This window comes from Equus asinus, unplaced genomic scaffold (assembly GCF_041296235.1).
Source record: "Equus asinus isolate D_3611 breed Donkey unplaced genomic scaffold, EquAss-T2T_v2 contig_800, whole genome shotgun sequence".
Taxonomy (NCBI): domain Eukaryota; kingdom Metazoa; phylum Chordata; class Mammalia; order Perissodactyla; family Equidae; genus Equus; species Equus asinus.
This window is the reverse complement of record NW_027225517.1, coordinates 650,772-678,497: the sequence shown is the minus strand read 5'-3', so window position 1 is coordinate 678,497 and position 27,726 is coordinate 650,772. Positions and strand designations below refer to the sequence as shown.

The 27,726-nt window shown below is 49.6% G+C and overlaps 1 protein-coding gene across 1 annotated transcript in view; it reads right to left on the bottom strand.

Annotated features, from left to right (window-relative positions):
- LOC106846401 (liprin-alpha-1) overlaps nt 1-27,726 on the bottom strand; it is a 179,051-nt gene that overhangs the window by 51,971 nt on the left and 99,354 nt on the right. The window contains 8 exon segments of the mRNA XM_070503739.1: nt 1,129-1,212; nt 2,836-2,970; nt 4,360-4,506; nt 6,183-6,404; nt 6,632-6,733; nt 7,070-7,144; nt 7,789-7,953; nt 8,293-8,394. Coding sequence (XP_070359840.1) covers nt 1,129-1,212; nt 2,836-2,970; nt 4,360-4,506; nt 6,183-6,404; nt 6,632-6,733; nt 7,070-7,144; nt 7,789-7,953; nt 8,293-8,394 — 1,032 coding nt within the window.

The following is a 27,726-nucleotide window of genomic DNA, read 5'->3' as shown; positions in this document are numbered from 1 at the left end:
GCGTCCTCAGCTGACCACCACGGGTGCCAGCATCTCCCTTTTCTCATGGGTCACGGTCAAATCAAACAGAAGGCTCTCAGAATCATGCCCAACACACAGCAGCTACCACCATCTGGAGAGACCCAGCAGACCACACAATAAGGCACCGGTGTTCAAATATTTTTAAAGCAAAGCAACTTAAACGTTTACTTGGAATTGCCTTACTTATTAATGGCACCCCTATCTCAACACTGGTCCTTCCAAATTCTATCAACAGTTCTGAAAGTAAGGAAGTGCATCCCCAAACGGATAAAAATCTCTGCCTAAGAGCTACGCGTGTGCGTATGGGGGGCAGGCAGAGGACTAAGACACAATCTTCTGAAGGGAGTCAGAATGTTTGAAAGTCTGCGGTCCACGCCCAAGAATACGGGCTTCTGGTGAAAATAAAATCTGACGGCCTTGAATTGGTGTCGTAAGGTTGGGTGCCAGCCGGACGCAGGACGGCCACTCGCTCCATTGCCTGGATGCTCCACACTGACACCTGACCAACTCCTCAGGGAAAACTCTCTCAGGATTCAACTGACACGAGCCTCCACTGCACACTCTCTTCACAGCTCACAGCTCAGTCACGGTCTCCTCTTCCTCGCCAATACCCACCTCTGCACACACCTGTGTGTCTGCAGTCATACTTTGGTACTTTGGGAGACAGTCAGGCCCGTGACCTGAATTTGGGCTTTCGGTGCCATATCCTAAGCAAGTGGACCTGTCATCTAGGACAACACGCCTCACTCTAAGTTTCACGGGGACCCCAGGCCAGCACCTCAGGTTTCAGGGGCGCCTGGAGCAGGTCCCCTGACGAGCTGGTCAGAGAAGCAAGTGGCCTCCTCGGGCTGGGGACCCACCTCCCTGCAGGGCCTACGGGCACCAAGCTCTTCCCCTGCTGCAGTGCTGGCATGACTGTCCCCGGGGTGGATGCACCTGTCAGCAGATGACTCGTACATGAGGCCACAAACGAAACACACATGACAGGATGGAGAAGGGACCGGTGTCCGCGTCGGGACAAGTGGAATCACGAGGTGTTGCTTTCCTCTGCCTGAGCACATCCCCCCGCACCGGGCTCGGCGCTCGGCCTTGTGCCTGGACACGTACCCGCTGCAGCTCTTGATTCTTTTCCTCCAACTGTGCCTCCATCTGGCGCAGCCTCTCCTCAATGTTGCCGTGTCTCTCCTCGGCCTGTCAGCAAACACAGTGTAAGTTCAACCAGTGTCTCCGCTTCACTGGCAGCATGTTGTACGCCACTGCGGCGGCAGCCAGCGGAACATGCTCTGCGTGCACCACTGTCAACCACGTGAGATGGAAAGCGTCTCCTTACATCTCCCGACACAGCCTACGTGGCTTCACGTGCTCATCTGGGAAGCGGTTAATCCTCTCACGTTGGTGACGCTGAGGCAGGACTGGTGTTGGTGACAAATGTGGTGAGAGAAATGTGTTTCCCCGACCCTGTGCCCAATTTCAGTGGATCGTATGCTCCCCACCCTCACATCGCGTTTGGTTAGTCAGCAGGGAAAGCAGGAAGCAGCAAGCGCGAGTGAGAGCAATGCACACGTTCTACCTTCCTGAGCTGGGAAGTAAGTTCGAACAGTTTAGCTTCCTTAGCAGCAGACATTCCAGAAGACAAAGGGTCAGACTATAAGGCCAACCAGGGACAGGAGAGATGACAGGGGAGAGAAGAAACCGACACTTTAAACGCAGATCACGAAGGAAGAGAAGCGGTTCTGCGACAGCTGTTAGCAATGAACTTGCTCTGAGGGAGGCCTGTGGGCACTCGACAGCATCTGACCCACCCAAGGCGAGTTTTCACCAGCAGCAGCCTGTGCCTGTCCTGCCCTTTTCCCACGGGTGCCCTCCCCAGCAGCTCACTAAGCTCGAACCAGGCGACATGAAACCACTGACGGAGGCGCCCACACAGGCCTCTGCCAGGAGGCCCCCTGGCCCGGGGCCGCTTCTCTGCCTGGCTGACTCCCACGGGCACTGGAGGCTAAGCCTTCCCTAGGCCCAGGGAGGCTGGGCTCTCTGTCATCACGTGCTTCCTCCTCCCGTACGGGCCACCTGCTTCTAGTACCTACAACATCATTCTGAAGGTGCCTAGTCACCTGTGGATAGAGAGGGCAGGGCACGTGTCTTGCATACGCCTAGTCAACATTTGTTGAACAGATGAATGAATAAATTGCTTAAAAATTTGTTTATTACAAATTTATTTTCATTGTCTTTAAAAGAAAATGGCAGGGCTAGCCCTGCTGGCCTGGTGGTTAAGTTCGGTGTGCTCCGCTTTGGCAGCCCGAGTTCAATTCCAAGGAGCAAACCTATACCACTCATCTGCCAGTGGCCATGCTGTGACAGCAGCTCACATACAAAAAAGGGGAAGACTGGCAACAGACGTTAGCTCAGGGTGACTCTTGCTTAGCAAAAAAAAAAGAAAAAGTAAAACAAATGAGAATGGTGTTTTCCTATTTCTGGGACCAAGTCTATCCTTCTACACAAAGCTTCCATCCTACACTTTGAGTTGCTGACTAACTCTAAGCAGCAGTGACTCTTAGATCAAGCAGCCTGGGGATGAACAGCACACACCTGACAAAACTGGAGAGAAATTAGTTCAGGGATAACAAAAGAGGAGGCTCACACTGGACATTTAAAAAGCGGTCCAATCTCAGACAACGCAAGACTAAGAACCAATCTGAGCTCTTTCGCGGGCGGAGGTGCACCGACATAAGAACAAAAGGTAAACAAGGCACACAGGGAAATCATCTCAAGATCAAAATCCCGACATTGGCCCCAGAAGGGAACCCAAGGCGGCACCTTGGAGAGCGCGGCCACCCTCTGGGCCAGCTCCGCTTCCACCTCGGGGAGCGTCTCTGCTTTCCGCAAGGTCTGCTGCAGCTTCTGCTCCGCCAACTCCAGGCGCTCTTGTAACCGGCGGTTCTTATCCTCAGTCTACGAAACGAGAGCAGAGCATCAAAATGGACCAAATCTTCTGGCCATCTCCATACTGACAAACTGAGGAAAACTCTAAACGCAGACATCTCCTAAACCAGCTCTGACAGAAGCAGCACTGTGCTGGCAGGCACTTCAGAGTGAACCTCGTCTTCCACTGTTTGGGCTTGATTTCAATGTGCAAAGCCCCTCTGCCAAAGTAGTTGCTTTACCTAAATATCTTTGAAGAAGTCTTTTTTCTTAAAAAAAAAACAAAACAAAAAACAAAGTTCCTATACATGAAAGAAAACCCATTTTCTGTAGAAGCTTGCTCATTCTTATTGACAAGTTAAGGAAGAAGAGTCATTATTAACCCTTTTTAAAAAATAACCAGACCCATGATTTGAAGGTAACACTACTTCCAGCCAACTGCCAGGGGCAGGTAAGCCAAAAGATGGCCTTCTCCTTTGAAACAGAGACCTTCGAAGAGTCGGCCTAAGGAAAAGCTAGTCAAGCTATTTTTGTAAATGTATCATTGTTCTTTTAAAAAGTCCTCCTACTCTAAAAAAAAACTTCAATGTAGGAAATTTAGACAAGAACTTCTTAAAAAAAGAAAATTTTAAAAATCATCTGTAAGTTCAGGTTCCTGAGAGGCGGACATTTGCTCCTAAGCAGCTTTCTCCTCTTCCTGTGTGCACGTATCTCCGTAGACATACAGACAATATATTACGCTTGAAAACCTTTGGAAAACGCATCACACTGTCCACAGTATTTTGTGGTCTGCCCTTTAAAGTCATCCCTGTGAACAACTCCCAAGCTCTCAAACAGTATTCCACAATAAAATTGTTAATGGCTTCCTAGTATTTTATGTTTTATTTTTATTTTGGGTTTAATGATACAATTTATGATACACCAGATGAACTCACTTTATTTTCAAGAAGCTGAATTGGGGTTTCCTGGTTAACTCGATTCTCTGGGGCTACAGAGAAACAGGAGCAAGCGTGGCTCAGCAAACCGCAGGAGGGGCAGACTCTCCCTGCAGGCTGCATTTCTAAACGCGCCATGTATTACACTGACCCAGCTGTTAACAAGCAGCCACTGCCTTGCAGCTCTCTGCCACTCTGCTCCTTTGGTAAAAACGCTAACAAGCAACAGATTAACATTCACTTAAAACAAAACAAAACAGGAGAAAGAAGCAAGGAGTGCAGTTCCATAAAATGGTTAAATCAAATCCTAAGTAATTAAAACTGGCCAGTTGAAGTCATTCACCCTTTTGAACACAGTAGTCTAAGATTACAAAAACTTTACATTGGGCCTTGGTTTCCAACATGGAAGTCACAGGAAAAAGGCCTTTAACTGCCTTAGTAATTATTCAGTGAAAGCCAGACAGAGCTCTGTAAGATCCCCTACCTGGCGATGCACGGAGTCTTTGTGCGCGATTTCGTTTCCGAGTTTGTCGTTGAGGTCGTGCACAGAGGTGGCCTCCCGCTGCGCCGCGAGGTAGCGCTTCTCCAGAGCAGTGATTCTCTCTTCCATGTCTTCCTTTTGGGCCATGGCCTACATTAGGTGTTTCAGACGGAAAAAAGGTGAATGCTAAAGAGAGAAAAAACTGGACTAAACTCTAATTTTGAAATCAAATATAAAATTAGTGTCCTCAGAATTAAGTTGATAGAGATGCCAGTTTCCTTCAAGGTGAATGGCAATGTACCTATCTCAAATATCATAAATATTCATAAATATTCACCTACTCTGTTTGGCCACTCAGTTTACGAAGCTTATCCTTTTCTACATAAGATTACCCAGAAAAATGGATAATAAAATAGCCCAATCTTGCAAGAATCCCAGGAGGTGAAGGTCTTGACAATGAAGACACGACCTCTGTGTGCCTCACAATGCAAGTGCGCTCCTGCAGGACGGGGCGAAGCCCCTCAAGGACACAATGCTGAGACACTAGTCTCATTTTCTTGGCTAGAAGTTGGATGAAACCTCATGCAATTACCACAAAATTAAAGCAATAACATTAACAAATGGGAACAGAAGTAAAAGTTCAATTTAATTGGATGCAACCTTCTGATGCCTCATTCAGCAGCAAAATTCTATTACACAGTATCGAACACTGAAACCAGGACCAGAACTTTCTGATAGCGCCATTCCTGTCCCCAAACCTAAAAGTCCATTTCAGGTCCCTCTTTGTTTACTAAGGAACTCATGTTAGCCACGTCTTAATATTCAAAGTGACGGGTCTTAAAGAAGTTCGAAATCCTCTGCATATTAAACTCCGCCACATAAATAATCTCCTCCTGCTGCCAAAGAACAATATAACTAAACAAGTTCTGTAATAAATGCAGTCTTTTTCTTTGTTTTGAATTCCTACAGAAAACTGCTCGCACCGAGTTGCTGAAGGGGCAGTGCGGCTGCTCCGCACCCACGTGAAAAGGTCTGAAGGGTCTTCCCGACAGGCTCTCTGAGATGGTCTCGCAGGGGTGTGCGCGCGTGTGTTCTGTTTGTTTACAAAGGACGGGCTGCAGTGACAGGAGGAAGCACCAGAGAAAGTATCCAGCCCTCATTTGCTCTTATAACGATGGTTAGACAGATTCTCGTAAATAATTCTACGTGCAGAAACATGTGCTGGAAACGAGTCTATTTCTGCATATTGTTCCAGCACGCTCCTCACGGCACAGTGTGAGCCAATTCCACTCTCGCTGTGGTACGACCTCTGACATTCAATACCGTCACCCATCCCTTCGCAGAGCAGAAGGTCAGAGCGCCGGAAGACTGCCAGGAACGCGCCCTTAACGGTCAGCAGATCACGCTCACATCACTTTCAGGGAACAAGCAGACAACCGATACCAACATTCCCCTTAAGCAAGAAGGAAACCTGAGCATAACGAAGAATAAATTCAGACAGCCTGGAAGCCGTGGACGTTGAGGGACCCACAGACCAGGGCACTACAGCCACACCGCAGCACGGCGGGGAGCCGCGGCCAGCAGGCTAACAGACCAGCTGGACCGGGGGTCCTCCAGCTCTGAAGACCTCAGGGAAAGGAGGCCTCACCACAGAGATGGGGAGGCGCCTACCACAGCCTCACAGTGCTGTTCTGTTTGGCCGTCACTTATACAGTAACCCAAAGGCTGGAGGGTGCTGGGAGTGTGAGGGACAAGATGAGCGAGGATCAAACCCAAACCGCCCAGCCCCGGGACTCCAGGGCAGCGCCGTCTCCACCACCACTCACTTCGCGGACGTCCCGCTACAACTTGGTGTTCATTTCCTCAGATTTGATGAGAGCTTTCCTAGCGGTGTCCAGGTCTTCCTCCAGCTCCGTGACGTGACTGGAAAGGGCGGCCAGACGCTCCTTCATCTGGCTCTGCTCTCTCGACTGCTTATCTATGACTTCCTGGAGCTTGATGACTTTAGCAAGGTCCTCCTCGTGGCTTAAGGAACCATTGGAAGATCGCTGCTGGGGGAAAAAATCCTTAAATAGGCTTGTTTGGTGAGCTAGGAAGTAAAGGACTTCCAGGAGGAAGGTAAAACCAAAGCTGATTTACGAGACCTGCTGGACGGCACAGCGCTCACGACACTCAAGCTCGAAGCGGGGCTCGACAACAGTTGTCAAACAGTGCCGCACGCACACTGCGGGCAGATGGAACTAGGAGACGACAAAGAGAAAGCCCACGGACTTGCCTTTCCATTAGTGCTCCGTGTATTTTCTTGTTTGCGGTTTACGTCAAGCACCCCATCTTTGAGTGTTTTTTTCTGATTATTCTGTTCCTTAAGAATCATTAGCTAAAACCAAAAAAAATTGGATAAGAGCAAAGAAATAAGTAAAGATAGCAAACTTCTTTTGGAAAAACATAACTATAAACTGTAACCATAACACAAAAAGAAAACACATGGTGGTGTCACCCACCCTGAGGGGAACCATCTCTGGCCAACCGGGTACTTAAGAGACTTTTGCAACTTGGAAATAAAAGTCTAGTTTACGAGTCATTCAAATGACCCAGATTCAGAAAGATAAAGAACATGCGATATCCACCACTAAGGCATCATACTTTTTTCAAAATTAAGAAGTAAAAATTAACACCCCTCAATTCCAAGCACACAATGATTTAGCAAGCTTACCTCCTCGTGTGTGGCTCCTAATTCTTCTTCCAACAAACTACATCTTTCAAGTGCTACTCGTAACCGCTCTCTCACCTGAAAACAGCAGGGGTGGAGTGTATGGGTGCACACTTCTCCGAGCCTTCGCGTACAGTGACCCTATCACTAGCAGAATATAACACAGAACACCTGGAACGTCTCTCATTGATGTTACCGTCATGGAAACTTGCTATTAACAGCTTTAAATTTTAAGTTTGAGAAAAATCTTCTCCCTAAATAAATTACACTACCCAATTCTTAACAGCAAATCTATAAACAGGATATAATAAATTTTAAAACATTTATGTCAGGGGCTGGCCCCGTGGCCGAGTGGTTAAGTTCGCGCGCTCCGCTGCAGGCGGCCCAGTGTTTCGTCGGTTCGAATCCTGGGCGCGGACACGGCACTGCTCATCAGACCACGCTGAGGCAGCGTCCCACATGCCACAACTAGAAGGACCCACAACGAAGAATACACAACTGTGTACCGGGGGCTTTGGGGAGAAAAAGGAAAAAACAACAAACAAAAATCTAAAACATTTCTGCCAACTAATACTTTTTAACCATATAGAACTGTCTTCTTACAGAAGAACTTTGTTGACAAGAATTCCAGAAGCTACTAAGAGTAAACTGAAGCTGCACACGCACAACGCCCGCCGGGCGCACAGCGCGCAGCCCAAGGCTGGCCCCGGGGCCGCCGGTACCTTCTCATCCAGAGCTTTGTGGTGCTCGAACAACAATTTCAGTGCCTTCAGCACTACCACCTCACTGGACACGCCAGCGGGGGACTGCGCCTGCCTCTTCACCACCGTCATCCTCAGGGACTGCTCGTGCCTGGAGACGAGGTACTCCAAGTGCTCCAACAGCAGCTGGGAGAAAAGGCCAACACAGACGCAAGTTTAAACAACACCTTCAATTGCACATTGGGATTCGGGGCAAATCAATCCTTTCCATCTCATGCTGAACCAGTGTGAATGCTTTCAATCCAGTAGAAAGTTAGAGAAATTCCTCCTCAAATGGATCAAAATACTAATTCTTAACTATGAATTTCAAGAAAAGCATGAGAATGCTGAACTGATCGATCAGTTAAGTCGTGGGAAAATGTCGAAAATGTGTTTGAAACCAGGTAGAGTGGACGTCTTTCGAGTTTAAAGCCAGCCAGAGTGACTGATAGTGGCCCAGAGGCTCAAGTTCCGGCACCTACTGACCCTGGTGTTGTTTCTCTCTGCCTTCAGTTCGGCAATTTCTTCCTCCCTTTCAAGGAGCTGTTCCCTGCACGTACTGAGGTCTTTACTGAGTGCTGCAAACTCCTAGAAAATAAGGGGGGAAAAGAGATCTTTTAAGGAAAGACTCCCAGCAAGCCACCCCAGTCCTCACATAGGCAACCCCAGCCGGAGGCTCTAAGGGACCTCCGTGGGGGGTCGAGCCACCAGCCCAAGACCGCGCAGACGCCGTAACTCAGACGCCACCCTCCCTCCACCCCTGCACCTGGGCACACGCACAGCGGAGGAAGAAGGGACTCCAAGTCCACCTCCTCAGACCCAGAGAAGCCCTCGACACGTTCCTGAGCAGGAATCCTGACACCAAGTGGACACAGACATCTTTAAAAGACTCGCACCCCGGTGACCTGGAGCCACCGGAGAGTAAAGAGGCCTCGAAGGCCGCCGCCCTGCGCCCAGCCTCCTGCTCTACGCGGATTCTCCCCTGTGGAAGAGCATCCCCAGGAAAAGGCTGATGGCACTCCAACGCTAACGGATTGGCCAAGTAATTACTCAAAGCCAACTATCTAATGTGGACTTTTCACAAATGCCAGTAAGCCTTTGGTAGGAAGGGGAAGTTTAAGAAGACTTATTTCTGGGGCCGGCCCCGTGGCCAAGCGGTTAAGTTCGCGCACTCCGCTGTGGCGGCCCAGGGTTTCACTGGTTCGGATCCTGGGCGGGGACATGGTACCGCTCATCAGGCCATGCTGAGGCGGCGTCCCACGTGCCACCATACAAGGACCTGAAACTAAGATATACAACTATGTACGGGGTCGGGGGGGATTTGGGGAGATAAAGCAGAAAGAAAAAAAAAAAGAAGACATTTCGTTAGCTAAGTGGAAAAAGTTCCTTGACGACATCACTGAGAGGAGAGGTGCCAGGTGCTCCCCTTGTCAACCGTGGGTCACTTCTAACTGCAACACTGAGCACCCTCACACAAACACGATGTCATTAAGCTGGGGAGAAAGGAAAGGATTCACATTCTCCTGTCAGTTTTTCAATGGAGCAAAACTCCTCTGAAATAATTAAAATTATCTGCCAACTGCCAACGTTTCTCAACATTTTAAGAGTTTTCTCTTTACTGGACAAAGGAACGGATAGAGGTTCACCTAACAAATAATCGAGCTGCCAGTCAAAATACGAAAAGAGGCTGATTGAGGTAATTCTAGAAAATCAATTGACAAACAGGTGGCGTAAAGCTCATTCCTAAATTAATCATTTGCAACTCAAAGTCAGCATTACCATCTGTGGTCAATTAGAATTTGACTTTATAAGGCTAGCCCACAAAAGCCTATTTGAGCCATGATGCAGAACTGAAATACTTACCCCTGGGGGATGAAAGGAACCAAGCCACATTGTTACATTCAACAATGGAAAAGAGTAAAGTGAAAACATTTATTTTTTTCTCGAATGCTGTTATTTCAAGGGTAACAAATAGAAGGGGATGGGCATGGAGACAGTTTACAGAGATCTTGAAGGACACGTGAACATTTTTGTGGTTATAGTCAGCTAACGCCCATTTTATCTAATTTCTTCTTCAAGAATCTATGACTGTGGGTGATCAACTTCCAGCCTGACAGCATGAGGAGCTCTGCTGACCTGCTCCCCAGTGAAACTCGTGAGATTAATAGATAAAAACAACTATTCGTGGGGCCGGCCCGGTGGCACAGCAGTTAAGTTCACACGTTCGGCTTCAGCAGAGGAGGACTGGCAGTAGTTAGCTTAGGGCTAATCTTCCCCCAAAACCCAAAAAACAGCTATTCAAAGCCTCTGACCTGGTCCTAAGGGCAAATAACAAATGAAGAAACATCTATTCAAGAAAATCTATGAAGATTCCGTGGAAAGGGACGAGTCTGCGGCCTCTGCACCAAGACTGCTCCCTCCCCCACCCCAGCTCCAGGAGGTAGAGACTCCAATCTAGAGGCTGCAGCCAAGAACACAGGCTTCCTGTCCCCTCGCCCCCATCTCCCCTGGCCCCCATCGGAAGGACTTCCTGGGAGGGGCAGGACAGCAGCATTTCCCACCTGGGCCCCCAGCTACCTGGCGCAGAGGGAAGCATGGTGGAGATGTGCGGGCTCCCAGGTTCTGCCCAACTTCCACTCAAGGAATAGAGGCTCACGCCACACCTTGGGTGGCGCGTGCTGAGAATCCTGGCCCTGATCATCCCCGCCCTCGCTCTCTGAGGCAGTGGTTCCAAGGCTGCAGAGACCCCAGGCTGCTGCCCACCCCTGCCAGTGCTCAGCTCCTAGAGCACAGGTGTCACTCAGAGGAGCCTGCCATTGTCCGCACCAGGCTCCAGAGCCCTAGTTCAGAGATTTTCCGGTGGGGGGGGGGGCGGGGGGGAGGCAGTAAGAGAGCTCCTAATCTCGTCCAAAAGGAGCTGACTCCAGGGGTGAAGTTTAAGCCTAAGGGCGCTCTCAAGAACAGTGGGGGTCAGGTGACAGGCAGCTGGGAGGAGATGACCGGCTTTCCCCAGACACAGCCCAGACAGTACCCCGCTGGTGTGCAGGAGGGAACTGGAGCTTCGGGGAGCTGGGAGGAACCCTCTGGGGTCAGGGCAAATACCAAACTCTGACCTGGAGACAACTCCTAGAAAGGAGGCAGGATTTGACTGGGTTCCTGTGTAGGGGAATTTATGCCCCAGGGCACTGCTGGAACTAGAGCAATTGGCTGGCAATTAGTGGAGTTAACAGCTGGGTGGGTCAGGGACAGAGGGGAAGAGGGCCCCTACCACTGCCACTACCGCCCAGGGTGACTGGGGGCCTGTCCAGAGCCACACCTCCCCCCCCCCAGGAGCACAGCCGGGGGCCACAGACACAGGCTTCACTGAAATCATCCAGCTACTCAATAAACTGGTTAAAATGGTAGGTATATACGTTTTCATTGTACAAAATTAAGGTTTAACTTTATTTTAGTTCAAATGGATAGACAACAGTTTCAACACCAATAGTTACTCAAGTCATCCTTTCCCCTGCTGAAACGAATCGCTTTACTCCATATGGTCTGTATATTTTATCACAATTTACACACACACGGTGCCCTTGGAGAAAAGGCTGCTCCTGAGAGCACAAGACTGGCTAAAGAACACGGACGACTCTGTACTTCAGTATTCCACCGCAGACCTGCAAACAGAAAGAAACTCCGGGAACACTAAAAGAAGTCATTCAATGTGTCTTGAAGCCTGACACACACTCCCTCAAGGGAGATGCTGTGTTCAGAAGAGGTGGTAAGAGGGTGAGGCCAGAAGTGGAGGGACCAGGCAGGTATTGCAATGACGCAGGCAAGACGAGGTGAGCGAGCGCACTGTAAGAGAAGTCGGTGGGCTCCGAAGATGCCCTGGAGGAGAGCCAACAGGATGTGCTGACAGACCCAACAGATCTGAGAGGAAGAAAGGCCCAAGACCATGCCAAGGATTCCGGCAGGAGCAAGGGAGGGACGGAGTCACTACGTTCCGAGAAGGGAACGAGCATGGGAAGAGCACGTTCTGAAGAGAGGGGCGGAAGTCCAGTGTGGACTGCTCCATTTGAGACAGCATCAGACACTCACGCGGACTGGGATACCCAGTGCAGAGCTGCAATTCCCTGTCTGGAGTTCTCGGGAACGTTGGCCAAGACGGGATAGCAATTGCATTCCACGCAAATGGACAAGGCACTGAGCGCAGACAAGAAGAGATGAGGTTCCAGCCCTGTGACAACCTAACATTGGACGGCTGGGAGATGAGGGGCATCAACAAAGCAGACTGGGAGCGGGCAGAGGGCAGGAGGACATGCCGGAATCCAGCGCTCCCAGCAGGAATCAGCCCTATCTCTGATGCTGGCTGACCGATCACTGATAGGTGGATCTGCTGAAAGGCAGGTCAGCGGTGACCGTGAGAACAGCAGTTCTGGCGCAGCGGCAGGGCCGAAAGCCTGACTGGGCTGAGGTCACTAGAGAGCAGGAGGAGAAGCGAAAACTCCTTTGAGGAACTGGGCGGTAGAGGGGGAAGAGAAACAGGGCAGGGGCTGCAGCAGACATGGGTTTAGAAAGACCTTCTGGAGGACGAGACAGTGTGCGTGCTGACTGGCAGGAAGCCAGGGGAGCGGTGGGACCGACAGAGTAACTCCCCTGAGTAAGCGCGAGCAGATCGGGCCAAGCGGCCAAGTGCACGGGTGGCCTTTCCTGGGTGCACACAGTTCGCCCACAGTAAGAGGAAGGGCAGCCGAATACACGGGCACAGATCCAGGTAAATAGGTAGACATGTGGTGAGAGTTTACGCAAAACCTCTTCTGATTTCTTCCAATTTCACTGAGGAAACAGAGGACTTGGCGTTAAGTTTAAGGGTGGGTGAGGAGCGCTGGGGAGGGGAAAGGGGAAGGAAGAAAACAGCCACCTAGAAGAGAAGAGTCGCTGTTTGACAGTCACGTGACTGTGGCGGCATGCGGGTCCACTTCCGGTCACTGGTCACGACAGCGGACGGAGAACGCACTTACTGGATGCAGGCTTCTGCCGGTGAGTACAGTGAAGCGAAAGAGGCGAGGGAGGGGCAGGGCGTGCAAGGCTGTGATGATAACGGACCATGGGATTTCAGGGGGGTGAGGAAGAAGGGAGAGGGGAGAAGGGCGAGGGACCATGACCAGTGGCAGGGGACCTGCAGTCCCAGGAGGGTTGAGTATCAGCGTTTTATTTTTAAGTCTTACTAGCTGTCATGGACAAATTTCGCCACCTTTAAATGAAACGCCTAGTCGAAGCACAACAAGGTGGACACTGGACGCTTCAGGGGGTGCGTCGAAGCTCCCCTGCGCACCGGGACGAGGAGCTGGTTCCTACACGGACTCACACCGCCTGGAAAGAGAGAGCTCCGCCCCGGAGCCCACTTGCGCTCCCATCGAGCCCCTATGCTGGATGCCTGTCACCTCGCTTTCCCGTGACCTCCTCCCGCCCCCCTCCCCGGGCAAGCCTCTGTCTCTTTCATGCAGTTCCCGTAAGTTCTTCCTAACAGCCCAGACTGTCTTCGTTCACCTGTAAAGAGAATATGCTTCATTCCTATCGCTGGGTTATATCTCAAAAGAAATCTGTGACAGACTGCTTTGGCCGTGGTAGAAAACACATTTACAGAACTTGACAATTATTTTTACTCCTTAAAGGAAAACCTTTTCCCTTGGCTCAAAAGAATTCGACAACTGAAAAAGCATCGAAGCAAATTTAAACTTAGGAGTTTAGATAAACATTAGACAGGAAATTCCAAAGTTTAAGATTCCAGAAGCACGTTCATATGTGCACTGTGTATCATTATTGCAGAAAAAACTAGCACAGGCTGAACAAACCCCAAATATGTGCAGTAAATGATCTCCCCTATTACCATCACAGGAATCTAATTGTCAGCATCTACCTTTTTCCTCTTTAGAAAAAAAATGTTTCTCTAAAAAATACTGTAAGCCACATATACTACTAGTCTAAAGTGTCATTCTATTTACTATAATTAAAGTATCTCTGAAACTGAACAGATCCAATAATCACTGGGATATTTTCATTTAAAGTATAAGTCTGAGCAATACAGATTTGCATTTCCCTTTGACACTTTCTAGGATTGAGAACAGGGAAGGTAACAGCCATTAACACCAGCTCAAGAACTTGGTTTCACATAATGCTCAAAAATGCTGACATTTAGCATTTCTGGACAAAAGGTTCAGATCTGGATAATAGCTCCAGATTATGCAAACCAGACATTATTTATCAAAATCCGCCATGAGACCAATTTTAAGTTACGTCCTATGGATCAGATGCGACATTTAGCTCCGAAAGCAAAGAACATTCTTTCTTCCCAGTCATTCCAGTAGCTCCCAGCAACTGCAGGACTCTGGGCTGGAAGCAGCGGCCCTTCCCACTCCCCCAGCCCCACGTGAGTCCTGACCCCTGCCCCCCCCCGCCCTCCCCCAAATTCTTCACTCGGCCATCCCATGCTGCGCTTCAGCATCTTTCACTCTCTATCATCTCCATCAGTAGTTTCGTTTTATTTTTTAGCTACTCTTCATTATTTTCGCTAACCTGCTGAAACAGGAGCGAAGCTTCAGTGGAGGCAAACAGTACCCGTCCTCTTGGTGTGGGGACGGGGAGAGTAATAAACAAATAGAAACAGGGTCTAATTGTTAGCACACCAAACGAACCCCTGAAAAACTGACTTGCAGAACTGACAGATTATCTTGTGTCAGCAGAAGCTACCCGCTTCAGCCTTAGGTTTTAAAGCATGTCAAATTGTGAAATAAGGGAAATTGGAAGTTTATTTACGAGTCAGCAAATCATATGTTTCAAAACTCCAGCATCTTGATTAAAAGTGTGCTTAGAAAGGATATTACAACTATCTATTCCTGTTAACAGACTATGTCTAACTGTCTGTTGATGTCGCATCTAACGATGGGAGGAGAGGGACACTCAGAAGACAGCAAACTTTACGCCCTTGGAAAAGCTGACCATCAGCTCACTGGACTTGTGGAAAGCCACTTTTAAGGCAACAGCACGGGATTTTCAGTCACTGAACGTCATTTGCAAGCAACAGAGTAAAATGCATAAGCAGTTACAAAGTCCCAAAACATCTAATTTCTTTTCTCTTGTCGGTTTCTCTTTAAGAAACGGATACTGACACAATTTATGCTGCTGCTCAACATTTAGGGATTCATAGCAGAGACTGTATAATCCGAACCGAAAAAGACAGTACAGCACAGTATTTCAGCGTCATCTCAACTTGGTTCACAGCAAACACACACCATGCGTATTTTTTACGTCTTTAAGATAACACAGAGACAGACACCCAGCAAACAGCTAATGCAGGTTACCCACCGGGACTGGGAAAGGGGGCTGAAGCGAGACTTCGTTTTTAATTTATATTCCTTTTAAAATTTTTAACTATGTACTTGCCTTGTATTTAAAAAAAAAAAAAAAAAGACCAATCCTCCCTTCTCTTTTTGTCTCCCAAAACCATGCTAGAGCACAAGACGCGACCAGAATATGGACTGTCCACGTGGACACAGAACTTGTTCAGAAACACCTGCCCCCTCAGCCACCACACCCCAATCCTGAATCCTGTTCTTGCTCTCTGCAACCTGGCCTCAGGCCCCGCTGCTGCCCTGAAAGCCCTCTGGCTCAGACACAGCAATCCCCTCGCCTGCGCTAACCCCAGGCAGGCTTCGTGCTCCCTGACCTCGCCAACCACCATCAGGGAGCATGCGATCCCACTTTCCCCTTCTCTTCCCCTCGTCCTTTTCCCTGCTCATCTCGTAACTGCTGAACAAAAGGTTCCTGGGTGCCCTGTTCACTCTCCACACCTGTGTCCTGTGTCCAAGGCTTTAAGCCCCCACCCCGGCAACTGTCCAACTGCCCGTCAGACATCTCTACTTGGACGCTTAAACCACCTTCCCCAAACGGAGTTCATCACCCTCCTCCCTGACCCAGCCCCCAACTCCTCCCAGGCCCTCACTCAACTCAGCAGAGGACCCACCCATGCAGTTGTCCAAGCCAGACTCCCGGACGTCACACCACCCACTTCCTCTCCCCCCACATTAACCAGCTGCTGGGTACTAATTCTGCCTCCTACCTGGATCTTCTGGAGGGTCCTCGCTGCCTCCGCTCTGCCTAGGACACCAGGTCTCCTTGGTCTGGAGGGGTGGTTCCAGAAGTCCGCTCCTGGAGCTCTGACCCTGCCTCTCTCTCCAGCCTCCTCCCTCATCACTCTGTGTCTCCTACTCGGCACGTCAGTCCCAACTCATCTACAGTTCCTAGAACACGTCTGTGCCTCGGCTGTGCCCTCTGCCTCAGGTCTGTGAATCGGCCGGTCTTCCCCTGGCCACCACTCGCCCTGCTCAGTTCACGGCCTAAGGGCCGTGTGCTGCAGAACAAAACACCCGTCCACCTCAGAGGTTTGCAGGCGGCACAGGGAACCGTGCTGTCCAGACCAGCTGCCTAAAAACCACCTGTGCAGCTGATGAAAATACAGACTCCTAGGCCTCAGCCTACTGAATCAACATTTCTGGGGTGGAACCTGGAATATGTATTTTTAAAGGCTTCCCAGGGGAATTCAGTAGCCATGCTGGGAAACAACTGACCTTTATGACCTTGGACTGGTCACTTAGTTCTCCATCTTGACCACTCATCTAAAAATACGGGGAGCAATATCTACGTTCTACCACGGCCACAAGTGTGACATCAAATGAGGACGCTGGAAATGAGCCACTCTGCTGAAAGGCCTCACTGTCAGCCCTCAAACACAGGCGATGGCCGCCACCTGGCCCCGCTGAGCTCCTTCCACAGCATCTCCGGGCGTTTCCACCAGGAGCAGGTGGCTAACAGGGTTCTGACGGGCTGATTTTTGCAATATTGCTAAAACGGATGTCACTTAAGTACCTTCAAACGTTAGCTCAGCTCTTAACAGAAGCATTCCCACCCATGATGGGGAAAACGATCACACGTACACTCACCTTCTTCCAACAGGGACCACTGGCTGGCTTTCCAGCCCGCCCTGTCACCTCCCATTACCTTCGCCACCACACTTCAGAGGCGGTCTGCACTCCGCCCCGCGTCCCCGTGCTCATGCCTGCCCAGGTTCTCGCTGTCCGCCCCCTCTCCCTGCCACTCACTGACCTACCACTCTCCAAGATCAGCAAACCTGAGCGCCACCCAGCCCTCCGCTCTCCCTGCGCTGGACCCTTCGCCAGCTGTCGGCCCCGGGGCCTGCTCTCGTCTTTCAAAACTCGTCTCTGCTAAGTGCTGAGCAGCCACTGCTCCGAACAGCAGCTCAAACCTGTTCTGCCAAAAACCGAACGTGACTTCCATTTGGAGGAGGAAAAAACTACCTTAGTGTTTTTTTTTTTAATGTATGTATGGACCAGGTCAAAAATACACTGTGCCAGATGTTTACAGATTTACCCATAATTGCCAAAACCTGGAAGCAACCAAGAAGTCCCTCAGTGGGTGAGTGGATGAACTGTGGTCCATCCAGACAATGGAGTACTCTTCAGCACTAATAAGAAGGAGCTATTAAGCCGTGAAAAGATACGGAGGAATCTTAAATGCACATTCCTTGGCGAAAGAAGCTAATCTTGGTGAAAGAATCACATACTGTATGATTCCAACTATATGACATTCTGGAAAAGGGAAAACTATGGAGATGCTGGAAAGATCAGTGATGGCCAGGGCTGGGGGAAGGGAAGGATGCACAGGGGGAGCACGGGATTTCAGGGCAGTGAAACTACTCCGGATGACCTATAATGGTGGACACAGGTCCTTACACATGTGTTCAGCCCACAGCAGGTCCAGCACCAAGAGCGAACCCAGACGTCAACCGTGGACTCTGGGTGGTGACGATGCATCAACGTAGGTTCAAGGACTGTAACCAATGTGCCACGCTGGTGGGGGGTGTGGACAGTAGGGGAGGCTGGGGGAGTGGGGGGCAGGAGGTATACGGGGAAACCTCTGTATCTCCCCCTCAATTTTGCTGTAAGCCCAAAATGGCTCTAAAAAATAAAGTTTATTGAAAAAAACCATCCTGTGCCTCTTTCCTAACTGTTGGCTTGGCAACTAGGGAGGATGCATTGTGTGGGAGTCTAATTCCAAACGAGCATCCTTTAGAGCCAAACCTGAGCATCTCTGTAGGATGCGGTCTGTCCACCGGCTGCAGGGGCACTGCCAGGCGGCAATAACACAAACACAACTCACAACTTGGTCTGCCCACTCTGACATTTGATCATTTTTGACATCTTAACTTTTTTTACTCTTGAGAGAACTGCATTACCTCACAGTAATTGAAACACTGATGTGAATTTCTTTTCCCCCCAAGACTGGCACCTGAGCTAACGACTGCTGCCAATCTTCTTCTTCCCTTTTTTCTTTCTGCTTTTTCTCCCCAAATCCCCCAGTACATAGTTGTATCTCCTAGTTGTGGGTCCTTCTAGTTGTGGCATGTGGGACACTGCCTCGGTGTGGCCTGACAAGTGGTGCCATGTCCATGCCCAGGATCCGAACCAGTGAAGCCTCGGGCCGCCGCAGCAGAACGCGGGAACTTAACCACTCGGCCGTGGGCCGGCCCCTGATGTGACTATTTTATAACACTATTTTCAATCCACATCACTCAAATTCATAAAAAATGGGACCACACTGCTTTTCTTTTCTTTTTGAAATTTTTTACTATGACAAAAGTCACTAACATAAAATTCACCATCTTAACCATTTTCAAGAGTACAATTCAGTGATTTTCAGCATATTCACAATGTTGTGTTACCATCACCAGTAATTCCAGAACATTTTGGTCACGCCCCAAAAGCTGATCCATTAGCAGTCACTCCCCATTACCTCCCCCCCAGCCCCTGGCAGCCACAAATCCGCTGAGTCTACGGACTCGCCTGTTCTGGACGTTTCGTATAAATGAAATCACACAATATCTGTCCTTTCGTGTCTGGTGTCTTTCAGTCAGCAGCACATATTTAAGGTTCATCCACATCGTAGCGTGTGTCAGGGCCTTGTTCACTTTTATGGCTGAATAATATTCGACCGCACGGATGGACCACGTTTTGTTTATCCCTTCATTCGCTGATGAACATGTGGGTTGCTTCCACTTCCTAGCGATCACGAATAATGCTGCTATGAACATTCCTGCACAAGTTTTTATGTGGATTTATGCTATGTTTTCTCTCGGGTGTACACAGGGGTAGACACATTTCTTTACAATGGAAATGAGTGAATTATTCCTTTTTTTTTTTTTAAAGATTTTATTTTTTCCTTTTTCTCCCCAAAGCCCCCCAGTACATAGTTGTATATTCTTCGTTGTGGGTCCTTCTAGTTGTAGCACGTGGGACGCTGCCTCAGAGTGGTTTGATGAGCAGTGCCATGTCCGTGCCCAGGATTCGAACTGACGAAACACTGGCCCACCTGCAGCAGAGCGCACAGACTTAACCACTCGGCCACGGGGCCAGCCCCGAATTGTTCCATTTTTGTTCCTCATTTCCAATTTAAATTTCTAGCTATGTTAGCCATCACTCCTTTCTTCTTTGGAAGGCATCTGCTTTTAAGCAAAAATGGGGATTTACTCATGGGCAGTGAGTATAAGTTTTGCTTCACGTATTTTTACCTTTCTGCTAAATAGTAAACCAAAATGTTTTCGGTTGTTACAAGCATGTTGTATTTAAACACAAATAATGTCTCACAATTAGTCAAGACAATGTGAAATATGAATGCACACGTATATTAGTGTGAAAGTATATTTCAGAAGCATAACATTTCAGTGCATAATAACAGCGAAATACTCACAGGCAAAAACATTCTGATTAAATTTTTCAAACTGAGCCTGAGCGGCAGGGGAGAATCAAACCAATGAAATAAAAAATCAAGGGCAGAAATCCTTAATTCAAATAGGAATGAGTGCCTTCTGGAATCTTCTAGGTAGGTTTTGTTTTTAATCATTACTTTTTTACAAAAGACGACTACCTTAAAGAGTTTCAGATAAATTAACAACACTAGATAATAATAAAATGAAAACACAATATGAAGCATATTAATGTCCAGTTTATATTCACACCATGTTTCAAACTTTCCAGTAAAGCAAGTATGTGATTTTTGGCGCTGCTCGTGCTTACTGGAGTATAAAATAGTTTTCATTTTCGAATACTTCATTTCATAGATCTATGCACGTGCCAAAAAACTACTGAATCATAAGGAAACTGTCTTTAAAGTATGAGACCAGAAACTGCCTGCCTGACCTTCACAGCCTAAAGCCACCATTAGGAGCAGCGTAAAATCCACATTTCCACGGAGATGTTTTGGCCATCACAAACTTTTACAAAACAGGGATAGCAGCAGCAACGGAAGGATGCTCAGGACAGAGCTTTTTTTCACACCAACTTTTAAAACTTTGTTTTTTACAAATGGTAATAAAGGTATCCATGGAGGCCTCCCTTCCAGCCCTGGTGGCTCTTCAACTCGGCAGGCAGCTGAAGGCAGATGCTCCCCGTTTATCCCGAGGTTTGACGCGCGGAGAATCCAGTGAGACACGCATTCCCTCTAGTGCCTCTCCAGCAGGGACACAGCCTGAGGAGGGCCGGCCCGCTCGCAGCGTCCTCCTCCTCTCACAGCCGCACTGACACAAAAGCCGTAACGTATTTATTCTTCTCCTACCGATGGACACTTACGACTGTGCTTCCGATCTTTAGCTCTGACAAACAGCATGGCAACAAATAACCTTGTACATGTATCATTCTGCACGTGTGCCAAGTGCATCTGCAGGATAATACCTTAGAATTTCTGAGTCAAAGGTCAGTTGCAATTTTAATAGCTACTGCTAAATTATTCCTCCTGGGCCAGCAGCTTATGAAACACCTGCTTCCTGTAGCTCTGCCACCCTGGTGTGTTATTACACTTTAGGGCCCACTTTCTTCTTTGGATCCATCTTCCATTCCCTGTCGCCCATCAAATAGGGGTCTCCAAAATCTTCTCATATGACAGAGACTGAACGCATGCCTGGGCATTTGGTGAGAGTTCCAGAGGCAATATGTTCTTCGTGACCCTCCGTCACTCCCCTGGCCCTCTCATGACCAAGGGAACTATTCTGACATTTCACCTGCAAAGAAGGCTCAGCTCGTATGCGAGACTGTTGTACTTGCCCAGGTCTCTACTTGACAATCTGTGATACGAACGGCACGCTGTCCTTATTTCAGTCACGGTTATTCATTTTTCTCGGATCAAATACAATTGAGATTGGTCTGTGTTTACTTATCCTAACACACTTTTATGGAGTGGCCACCTCTTCTTTCACATTTCTATATTTTTCTATGGAATGGCTTCTGATCATCTTCTCTTAAACTCATTCATCAGCACAAGGTACAAACATCTGACTTGCGTCTTCGGTGCAGTCATGCCCAAACATTTACAGAATGAAATGTTTCACCGTAAACTAACTTTTTAAATTTACTTTATTTTATAATTAGGATATTGTACTGATTTTTTAAAATTATGTACAAAAAGGAGGTACTGGATTGCTCTGAGGGACAGACCCAGAAATGGACCTGCTGGCTCAAAGAGCTATGGAATTTAATTCTCAACGTTTCTAATGTTATAAATTGCAGTGTACTAAATAAAGATTAGTTTTACTGTTCTTGTCATTTCCTCATACATTTATAATTTAAGAGAGTTTGCAATGTCTCGAAAAAAACGTAACAATCACAAACATAATCATCTCCATCAATGATTAAGATTGCTTTGTAGCGGGCCAGCTGCATGGTCATTTTTATAGTCCCATGCAAAGTGAGGACTGTCTTACTACTTTTTAGAAGATAAAACATTATTTGCAAAAATAATGTTTTATTTCACTGCAATTTCTCTATGTAGAATCTTTGCCCTTTTTTTTGGCCAGGAAGACTGCCCCCGAGCTAACATCTGTTGCCAATTTTCCTCTACTCGGCATGTGGGTTGCTGGCACAGCAGGGCTGACGAGTGGAGTAGGTCTGTGCCCAGGATCCAAACCCGAAACCCAGGCCACTGAAGTGCAGTGCACCGAACTTAACCACTACACCAGGGGGCTGGCCCCAAATCTTTGCCTTTTTTAACCTCCCATGGCAATAAAGGACAGATTAAAATATTACGCTATTACATAACAGTAGAAATAATCACAAACCTGTGATTATTCAGCCTGACACCCCAGTTATGAAGCTTATGTAAACATCACATACATAGTCTGTGTGCCTAAACACAAGGCGACTTCAAGGGGCCAGCCCCCCATTTCCCTACGAAGACGCTGCCCGAAAGCTTGGCCACGTTAACACACCCTTCCAGGAAAGTAGAGCACCAGCCGACTCTGACTCCGACTCAGCCCCACAAATTTACTACAATAAACAGGCAGACAAAAGTGTTCGTGCCAGCTGCACGCTAAGTTACCACATCGGACATGCTTACTCTGCACTTACATCACCAGGCTTTAAAACATCTCCGCGAGACCCTTAAACTATGTTTCCTAGTCTTCCTTGCTTGACAACAGCAGCTCATCTTTTAGTGAGCCCTTGGGGACTCATCTGACACCATCTACCACGAGGGAGTCCCTACGTTAGGACGCTCCACCTGCGAGTCACTGCTCCATCACTCACACTCCGCCACGTTCCAGAACCACCGGTGGTCCCGCCTTAGCATGTGGTGGTATCCCTCCCGGCAATGATGGCTCCACCAAAACACGGAGCCAATAAAGGCATGGAAGTGATGGAGGGTGCCAGTGTTCCAGGCATCCTGACCCTGAGAGGGGAGGACAGTAACCTGATTAACGCCCCCGCTCCTCGAGTAAAATGACGTCATACTGGTCTCCCCAGCCCCTCTCAGGAACAGCTTTAGAGTTCACAGGTTAGCAATTCTCCTGAAAAGTCTTAGGGTATGAGCAAGGTTTCCCCGATTCAGTTACAATTTTAGCATTTTTCAGGCTTGTCAGTAGTTCACACTAGCACTTCAATTCTGCAAAGAAAGCCACAATCCACTCTTTTGCGTGTGATGAAGCACTCTGTGAAGTTATTTCATGACCTTTATTACATGAGGACGTCCGAGATGTGGAAGAGCGTTTGGACACCACCCCCTAGGCCTTCATAGGTACCACCGAGCACAACGGCACAGAAAGGGATCTAAGACAGGACCTGCTCTGTCACACTTTGAGACGCCACTACTGACGGGAACAGAAATGTCAAACAAGACCCCCGCGGGTACTATTCAACAGCCCCACTCTGACGGCAACTGGGTCCCCGCACACTGCACCTCACTGCCCTAGAGCCACCCGCAATTCCCAAGGCAGGCAGGAAACGAGCATGGAGAAGCTGGGCCAGCACTGCAACACATACGGGGAGACCACGCCTGGAAGCTCCAGCTGAGCGCACAGGACACCGAGGACAAGCGAGCAGCCTGCTCTCCTTTCCGTCTCTGACGAGCGTTTTGGACACACGGGACAGGAGGGCATCTCGGGCTGAGGCAGGGGTCTCGACATCAGCCGTGCCTGAAAGTGCTCCATGCGGGATTCCTCCCGCGGCTCCATCACGCCGGGTCAGCAGAAACACAAGTTTAGAAGGAGCACCTACGGCTACCTGAGGCTACACTGACAGCAGCTCCTCACCGCCTGCTAACAAGTCAAAGAAACACAGGAGCTGCGGCGTGCAAGGCCACGCAGCCTCGGCTGACAGTAGTGAGGACAGGTGAGCCCGAAGACGCTGTTGACCCCCTCTCCTGCAGTGTCCACAGCAGGAGTGACAACGGCCCCCGGAGCACACACAGCTGGCTGGCAGATCTCAGGTAAGGGTGCAGCGTCAACAAAGGCGGCCTCTCGGCACCTGCAGGGCCCCCATCACGCTGCCCCACCAGAGCGCTCTCGGAGAACTGACTCCAGCCCTCGGGGACCGCCCTGCCGTGAGCTCACACCCTCGGTGCCCTTCTGTTCCTCTGTCGACCCTTCTCCTCCCACCCGGCGTGCCTGGCACACCACACCCCTCCGCAGCCAACCACCCGACACGGAGCAGGCCCGCCCAGCCGGCCCACAACTGCGCCCTCTGCTCGTGCTCGCGCGCCCGTGGCAGCTCCTCCTTCCCACTGCCGCCCCAGCCCCGCGCCTCCCGCATGCCCAACACGACGTCGCAGCCGGACCTCAACCCTGCCGCTCTGTACAGGCTCCGCCGGCCCCTGAGAAAGACAGCACCTGTCCCTTCCGTGCGGGACCACACTCACACGAGTCTGCTCGAGGGAAAGAACGGCTCTCCTCACTGTTGCAAAATCCCCAGCCCGGGCGAACAATGTAGTGTTCAAACAACAGGTCCCCGTGGATCTGAACCAGCAACGACTACGTCTGACTGTGAATATTACCGCGTTGTAACCTTCTTAAACTGTCATGGCTCCGTGTATTCACGTCTTGCAAACCAGTCTCACACGAGCCTTATATTATAACCAGTTTTACCTACCCTCTAACTTAACAAGAAGGGCGTCTCAGAAAGAACCAAAGGTCTAAGTACAAAACTGGAACGGAAGCTACTTTATTAGGGATTTCCTCTCGAGGCTCCAGCAAGCTCAGGAGACAGCAATACCAGCTGGAGAAGGAGCCGCCCTATTAATTTCGACAATTTACTGAACAAAAAAGTTGGGAGGCACGATGCTAAGTACTCCTAAGACACAAATATTCATTGTAATAACTTTATACGTGCTTAATGCTTGACTGGTTTTCAAAATATTTTCCAGTATTTATCACATAAAAGTAGATGTCACATACGACAGGAAGGCATACATAATTAGCTCACTTCACAGACTGGAAGACAGGCCCGGGCAGGTTAGTGACCTACAAAGGTCACTTGGCTGATAAGCAGCTCGGGACTCAGAGCTCAAGACGATGTCATCTTCAGGGGGAGATCCCACGGTGAGCACCCAAACCAAGCCCCTGCAGGCTGTACGCCCTCCCAGTCACCCGAGTCGGGGTTACGGGCTCTGCAGACAGACACCTCGGATCTAATGAAGGCCCACCTTGTGCAGGGTACAGCGGTGGATGCTTTATTTTAGTTCTCACTAAATCTGCCTATAATATTGGGAAATAAATAGTATCTCTACTTTACAGACGACAAAACGGTCTCAGAAGTGAAATATCTTGGCCAAGATCAGAAAGTTCGTTAGCAGAGGATCCAAGATTTGACACGGGTGTGGAGGGGGAGGTAGAGGAGGAGGGGAGGGTGGGAAAGAAGAGGAAACCACTCAGCAGTCAGTGAAAAAGCAGACTGTTCCACGCTCACCCAGCAAGCCCACCGCCATCATCCCATGGGAAGAAAGAGGCTGGCCACACGCCCCACAGGAGATCTTTTAGTGATTTCTTTTGCCCCCTCAAGAATGACCTTGATCCTACTCTTTCATCTGCGTTTTTCTTAAAGCTGGTGGCATTTTGAAAAACTGGAGAAAAGATAAAAGGAATCACAGTAAAACCAGCCCCAAGCACCAAATCTGTCGTCTCCTAGAGATGGGAGCGACTCTGAATCCCAGTAGGAATCGGAGTTGGTCCGAGCAGACCTCATAGGGTTGACCTCGGCCTGGAGAGGCAGCTGGGGTCTGATGAAAGGGAGGAGAGGGAAAGGCAGTTCCCGAGCAGGGAATCGCGCCGGACGAGGCGTCAGGGAAGGGGAGCAGAGTGAACAGACTGGTTGGGCAGAGTGAAGGGGCATTTACAGAGGGAAAGATGTGGGAAAGGTGAATAAAGCCAGAACACGGAGCCATGAATGCCAAACTGCCAAACACCTGCTGCCATGGATAGGCCCTGCCAAAACCTTCTCATGCCAGAGGTCTGGGTTACCCTGGGAGCTAGCTGGCCTGGAAAGGAAGAAAGCACAAGCAAAGCCACCTCATGTAGACACCGAGGCCCCACGAACGGCCCAAGCTAGGGCACCAGAGCACAAAGGAAAACAGAAACGACGTGAGAGCAGAAAACACCGGACAGAGCTGCGGACTGGCCCTGCAGGATGAGCGAGGAAGGGCAGAGGAGGCGCGTGAAGTGGGGAGGGAGGCGGGGAGACTCGAGGCTGACCAAGGAGGAAGGCGGAGCAGGACCCTGGACTGAGACACAGCAGGACGTCTACGGGCCGTCTAAGGGATACGGCAAAACTCGGGGCTGGGCATGCAGGAGCATCCCAGATGTGGAGCTCCAGACAGAAACGTGGCGATCATCTTCAAAAAGGGGACGGGTGACCCCACAGAGACGAAGGAATCTCCAAGATGACGACTAGAGCAGAGGGAGCAGAGGGCTAGGATTTAACGTATTTCCTAGTCATTAGCACAAAACTTTCGTTCAAATGAAAATAATTACCCAAGAATGTGTGGATAGCAAGTGCTTCCTTTCCCTCCGTCCTTCCCGCAGAGGTTTTCCAACTGGAACGAACCTAATGCCCGCCAGCGAGCGCAGCAAACAGAACCACGGAGACCCGAGCACAGGCGGTTCAGGAGCTCCCTGGAAATTAAACTACTGGCAATGCTTAAAGTTACTGTAAATTAGCACTACGTGTGTCACTATCTCTTTACACGGCATTACTATAAAACTTCCCACCAGAGGCTCTTCAGACGAATTTACAACTGAAGCAACACCGGCAGCGTTTCACAGCACAGAGAAACCCGCATCCCGAGTCCCAGACACGGTGGGCAGCGACGCCCTGCCCTCCACCGCTTGTGGGTTTCCAGGCCAGGCGGGGGCACGGGCTCGCAGCCTGGAAGCCGCGGAAAGAGCGGCTACTGTATTAATGCTTTCAGGTCTGCTGGAAACGGCTCCCTTCCCGCAGCACCCAGCCCTTTGGACACAGTTGGGGAACATGAAGGGGAACGAACTGCACGTTAAGGGTTTGTACAAACTACGCAGAACCTATAATCAGGAATCTGCTTCCACACAATCTCTTAATTCATCGTCAAACTTCGTTAGGAACAACTATTTCTATGGTTAGCACAAGAAAACAACCTCGGAATGCACATTCTCTCCAACTTAAACCCTTTATTCTAACCACCTACTACTTTGTCCTGCATGGGCCTTTCTCCCACTCTGGTGACTGTCAGGCACCCACCATACACACATCAAAAAGACACGCTGTCCAGTTTGTGAAACTTTCTCACAGAAATGGAGTCAAGATCATCAGGAAGGAGAATAAAAGTAAGAAACGGGGGCGGGGGGGCGGGATATAACTCCAAATCCCTAATCCCCGTCTTTATTTAACACGTGTTCTCTTCCCTTCTCGGGGAAGTCAGGGCAGGGGAGGGGGAGGCGGCAGTTGGCCCCGATAATCCCAGCCAGGAGGAGCGTTCCAGCTGCCATGTAAGTAAACACTAAACTGCCTTCTCCAGCTGCAGAGGCACAGCTGCAGTGATTTCAGGCACGCTGTCACAATTTGTCACCTGTTTTGGCTGCCTGGCCTCTGAGCCCCTCCCCAGGCCTGGGAACAGCACCGGGCCAGAGGAGCTGAGAGCCCCAGGCACTTACTCTCCCGGCCTCTCCTGCATTTGGGGCAGCGCAGGACGGCCCCAGGCCTGCCAATCTCAGACTTGAGACAAGAAGCGAGCAGTGTGCAGAGGCATCCTTTAATCGCGGGCCCCGCCGGGCAAGGATGCGGCAGGGGGGCAGCACTGGACCGAGGCACGCCTGGTGAGGATGCGGCAGAGGGGCAGCACTGGACCACAACACACCCCGGGGGGGCCCTCCAGAGCACTTCTCCCACCCTCCCATCGACGCGGGGAACCAAAGGCCTTAGAATAATTTATTTCTCTGCACGGATCACCAGGCAGCTTGTCACTAAGCCCCCTGACTCAGCAAGCTTATTCTACTCATTACTTGTATTCTCACAATGTAGAACTTCACCCATCTTTCTCTACGAAAACGATGAACGCACAGTAAAAACACCA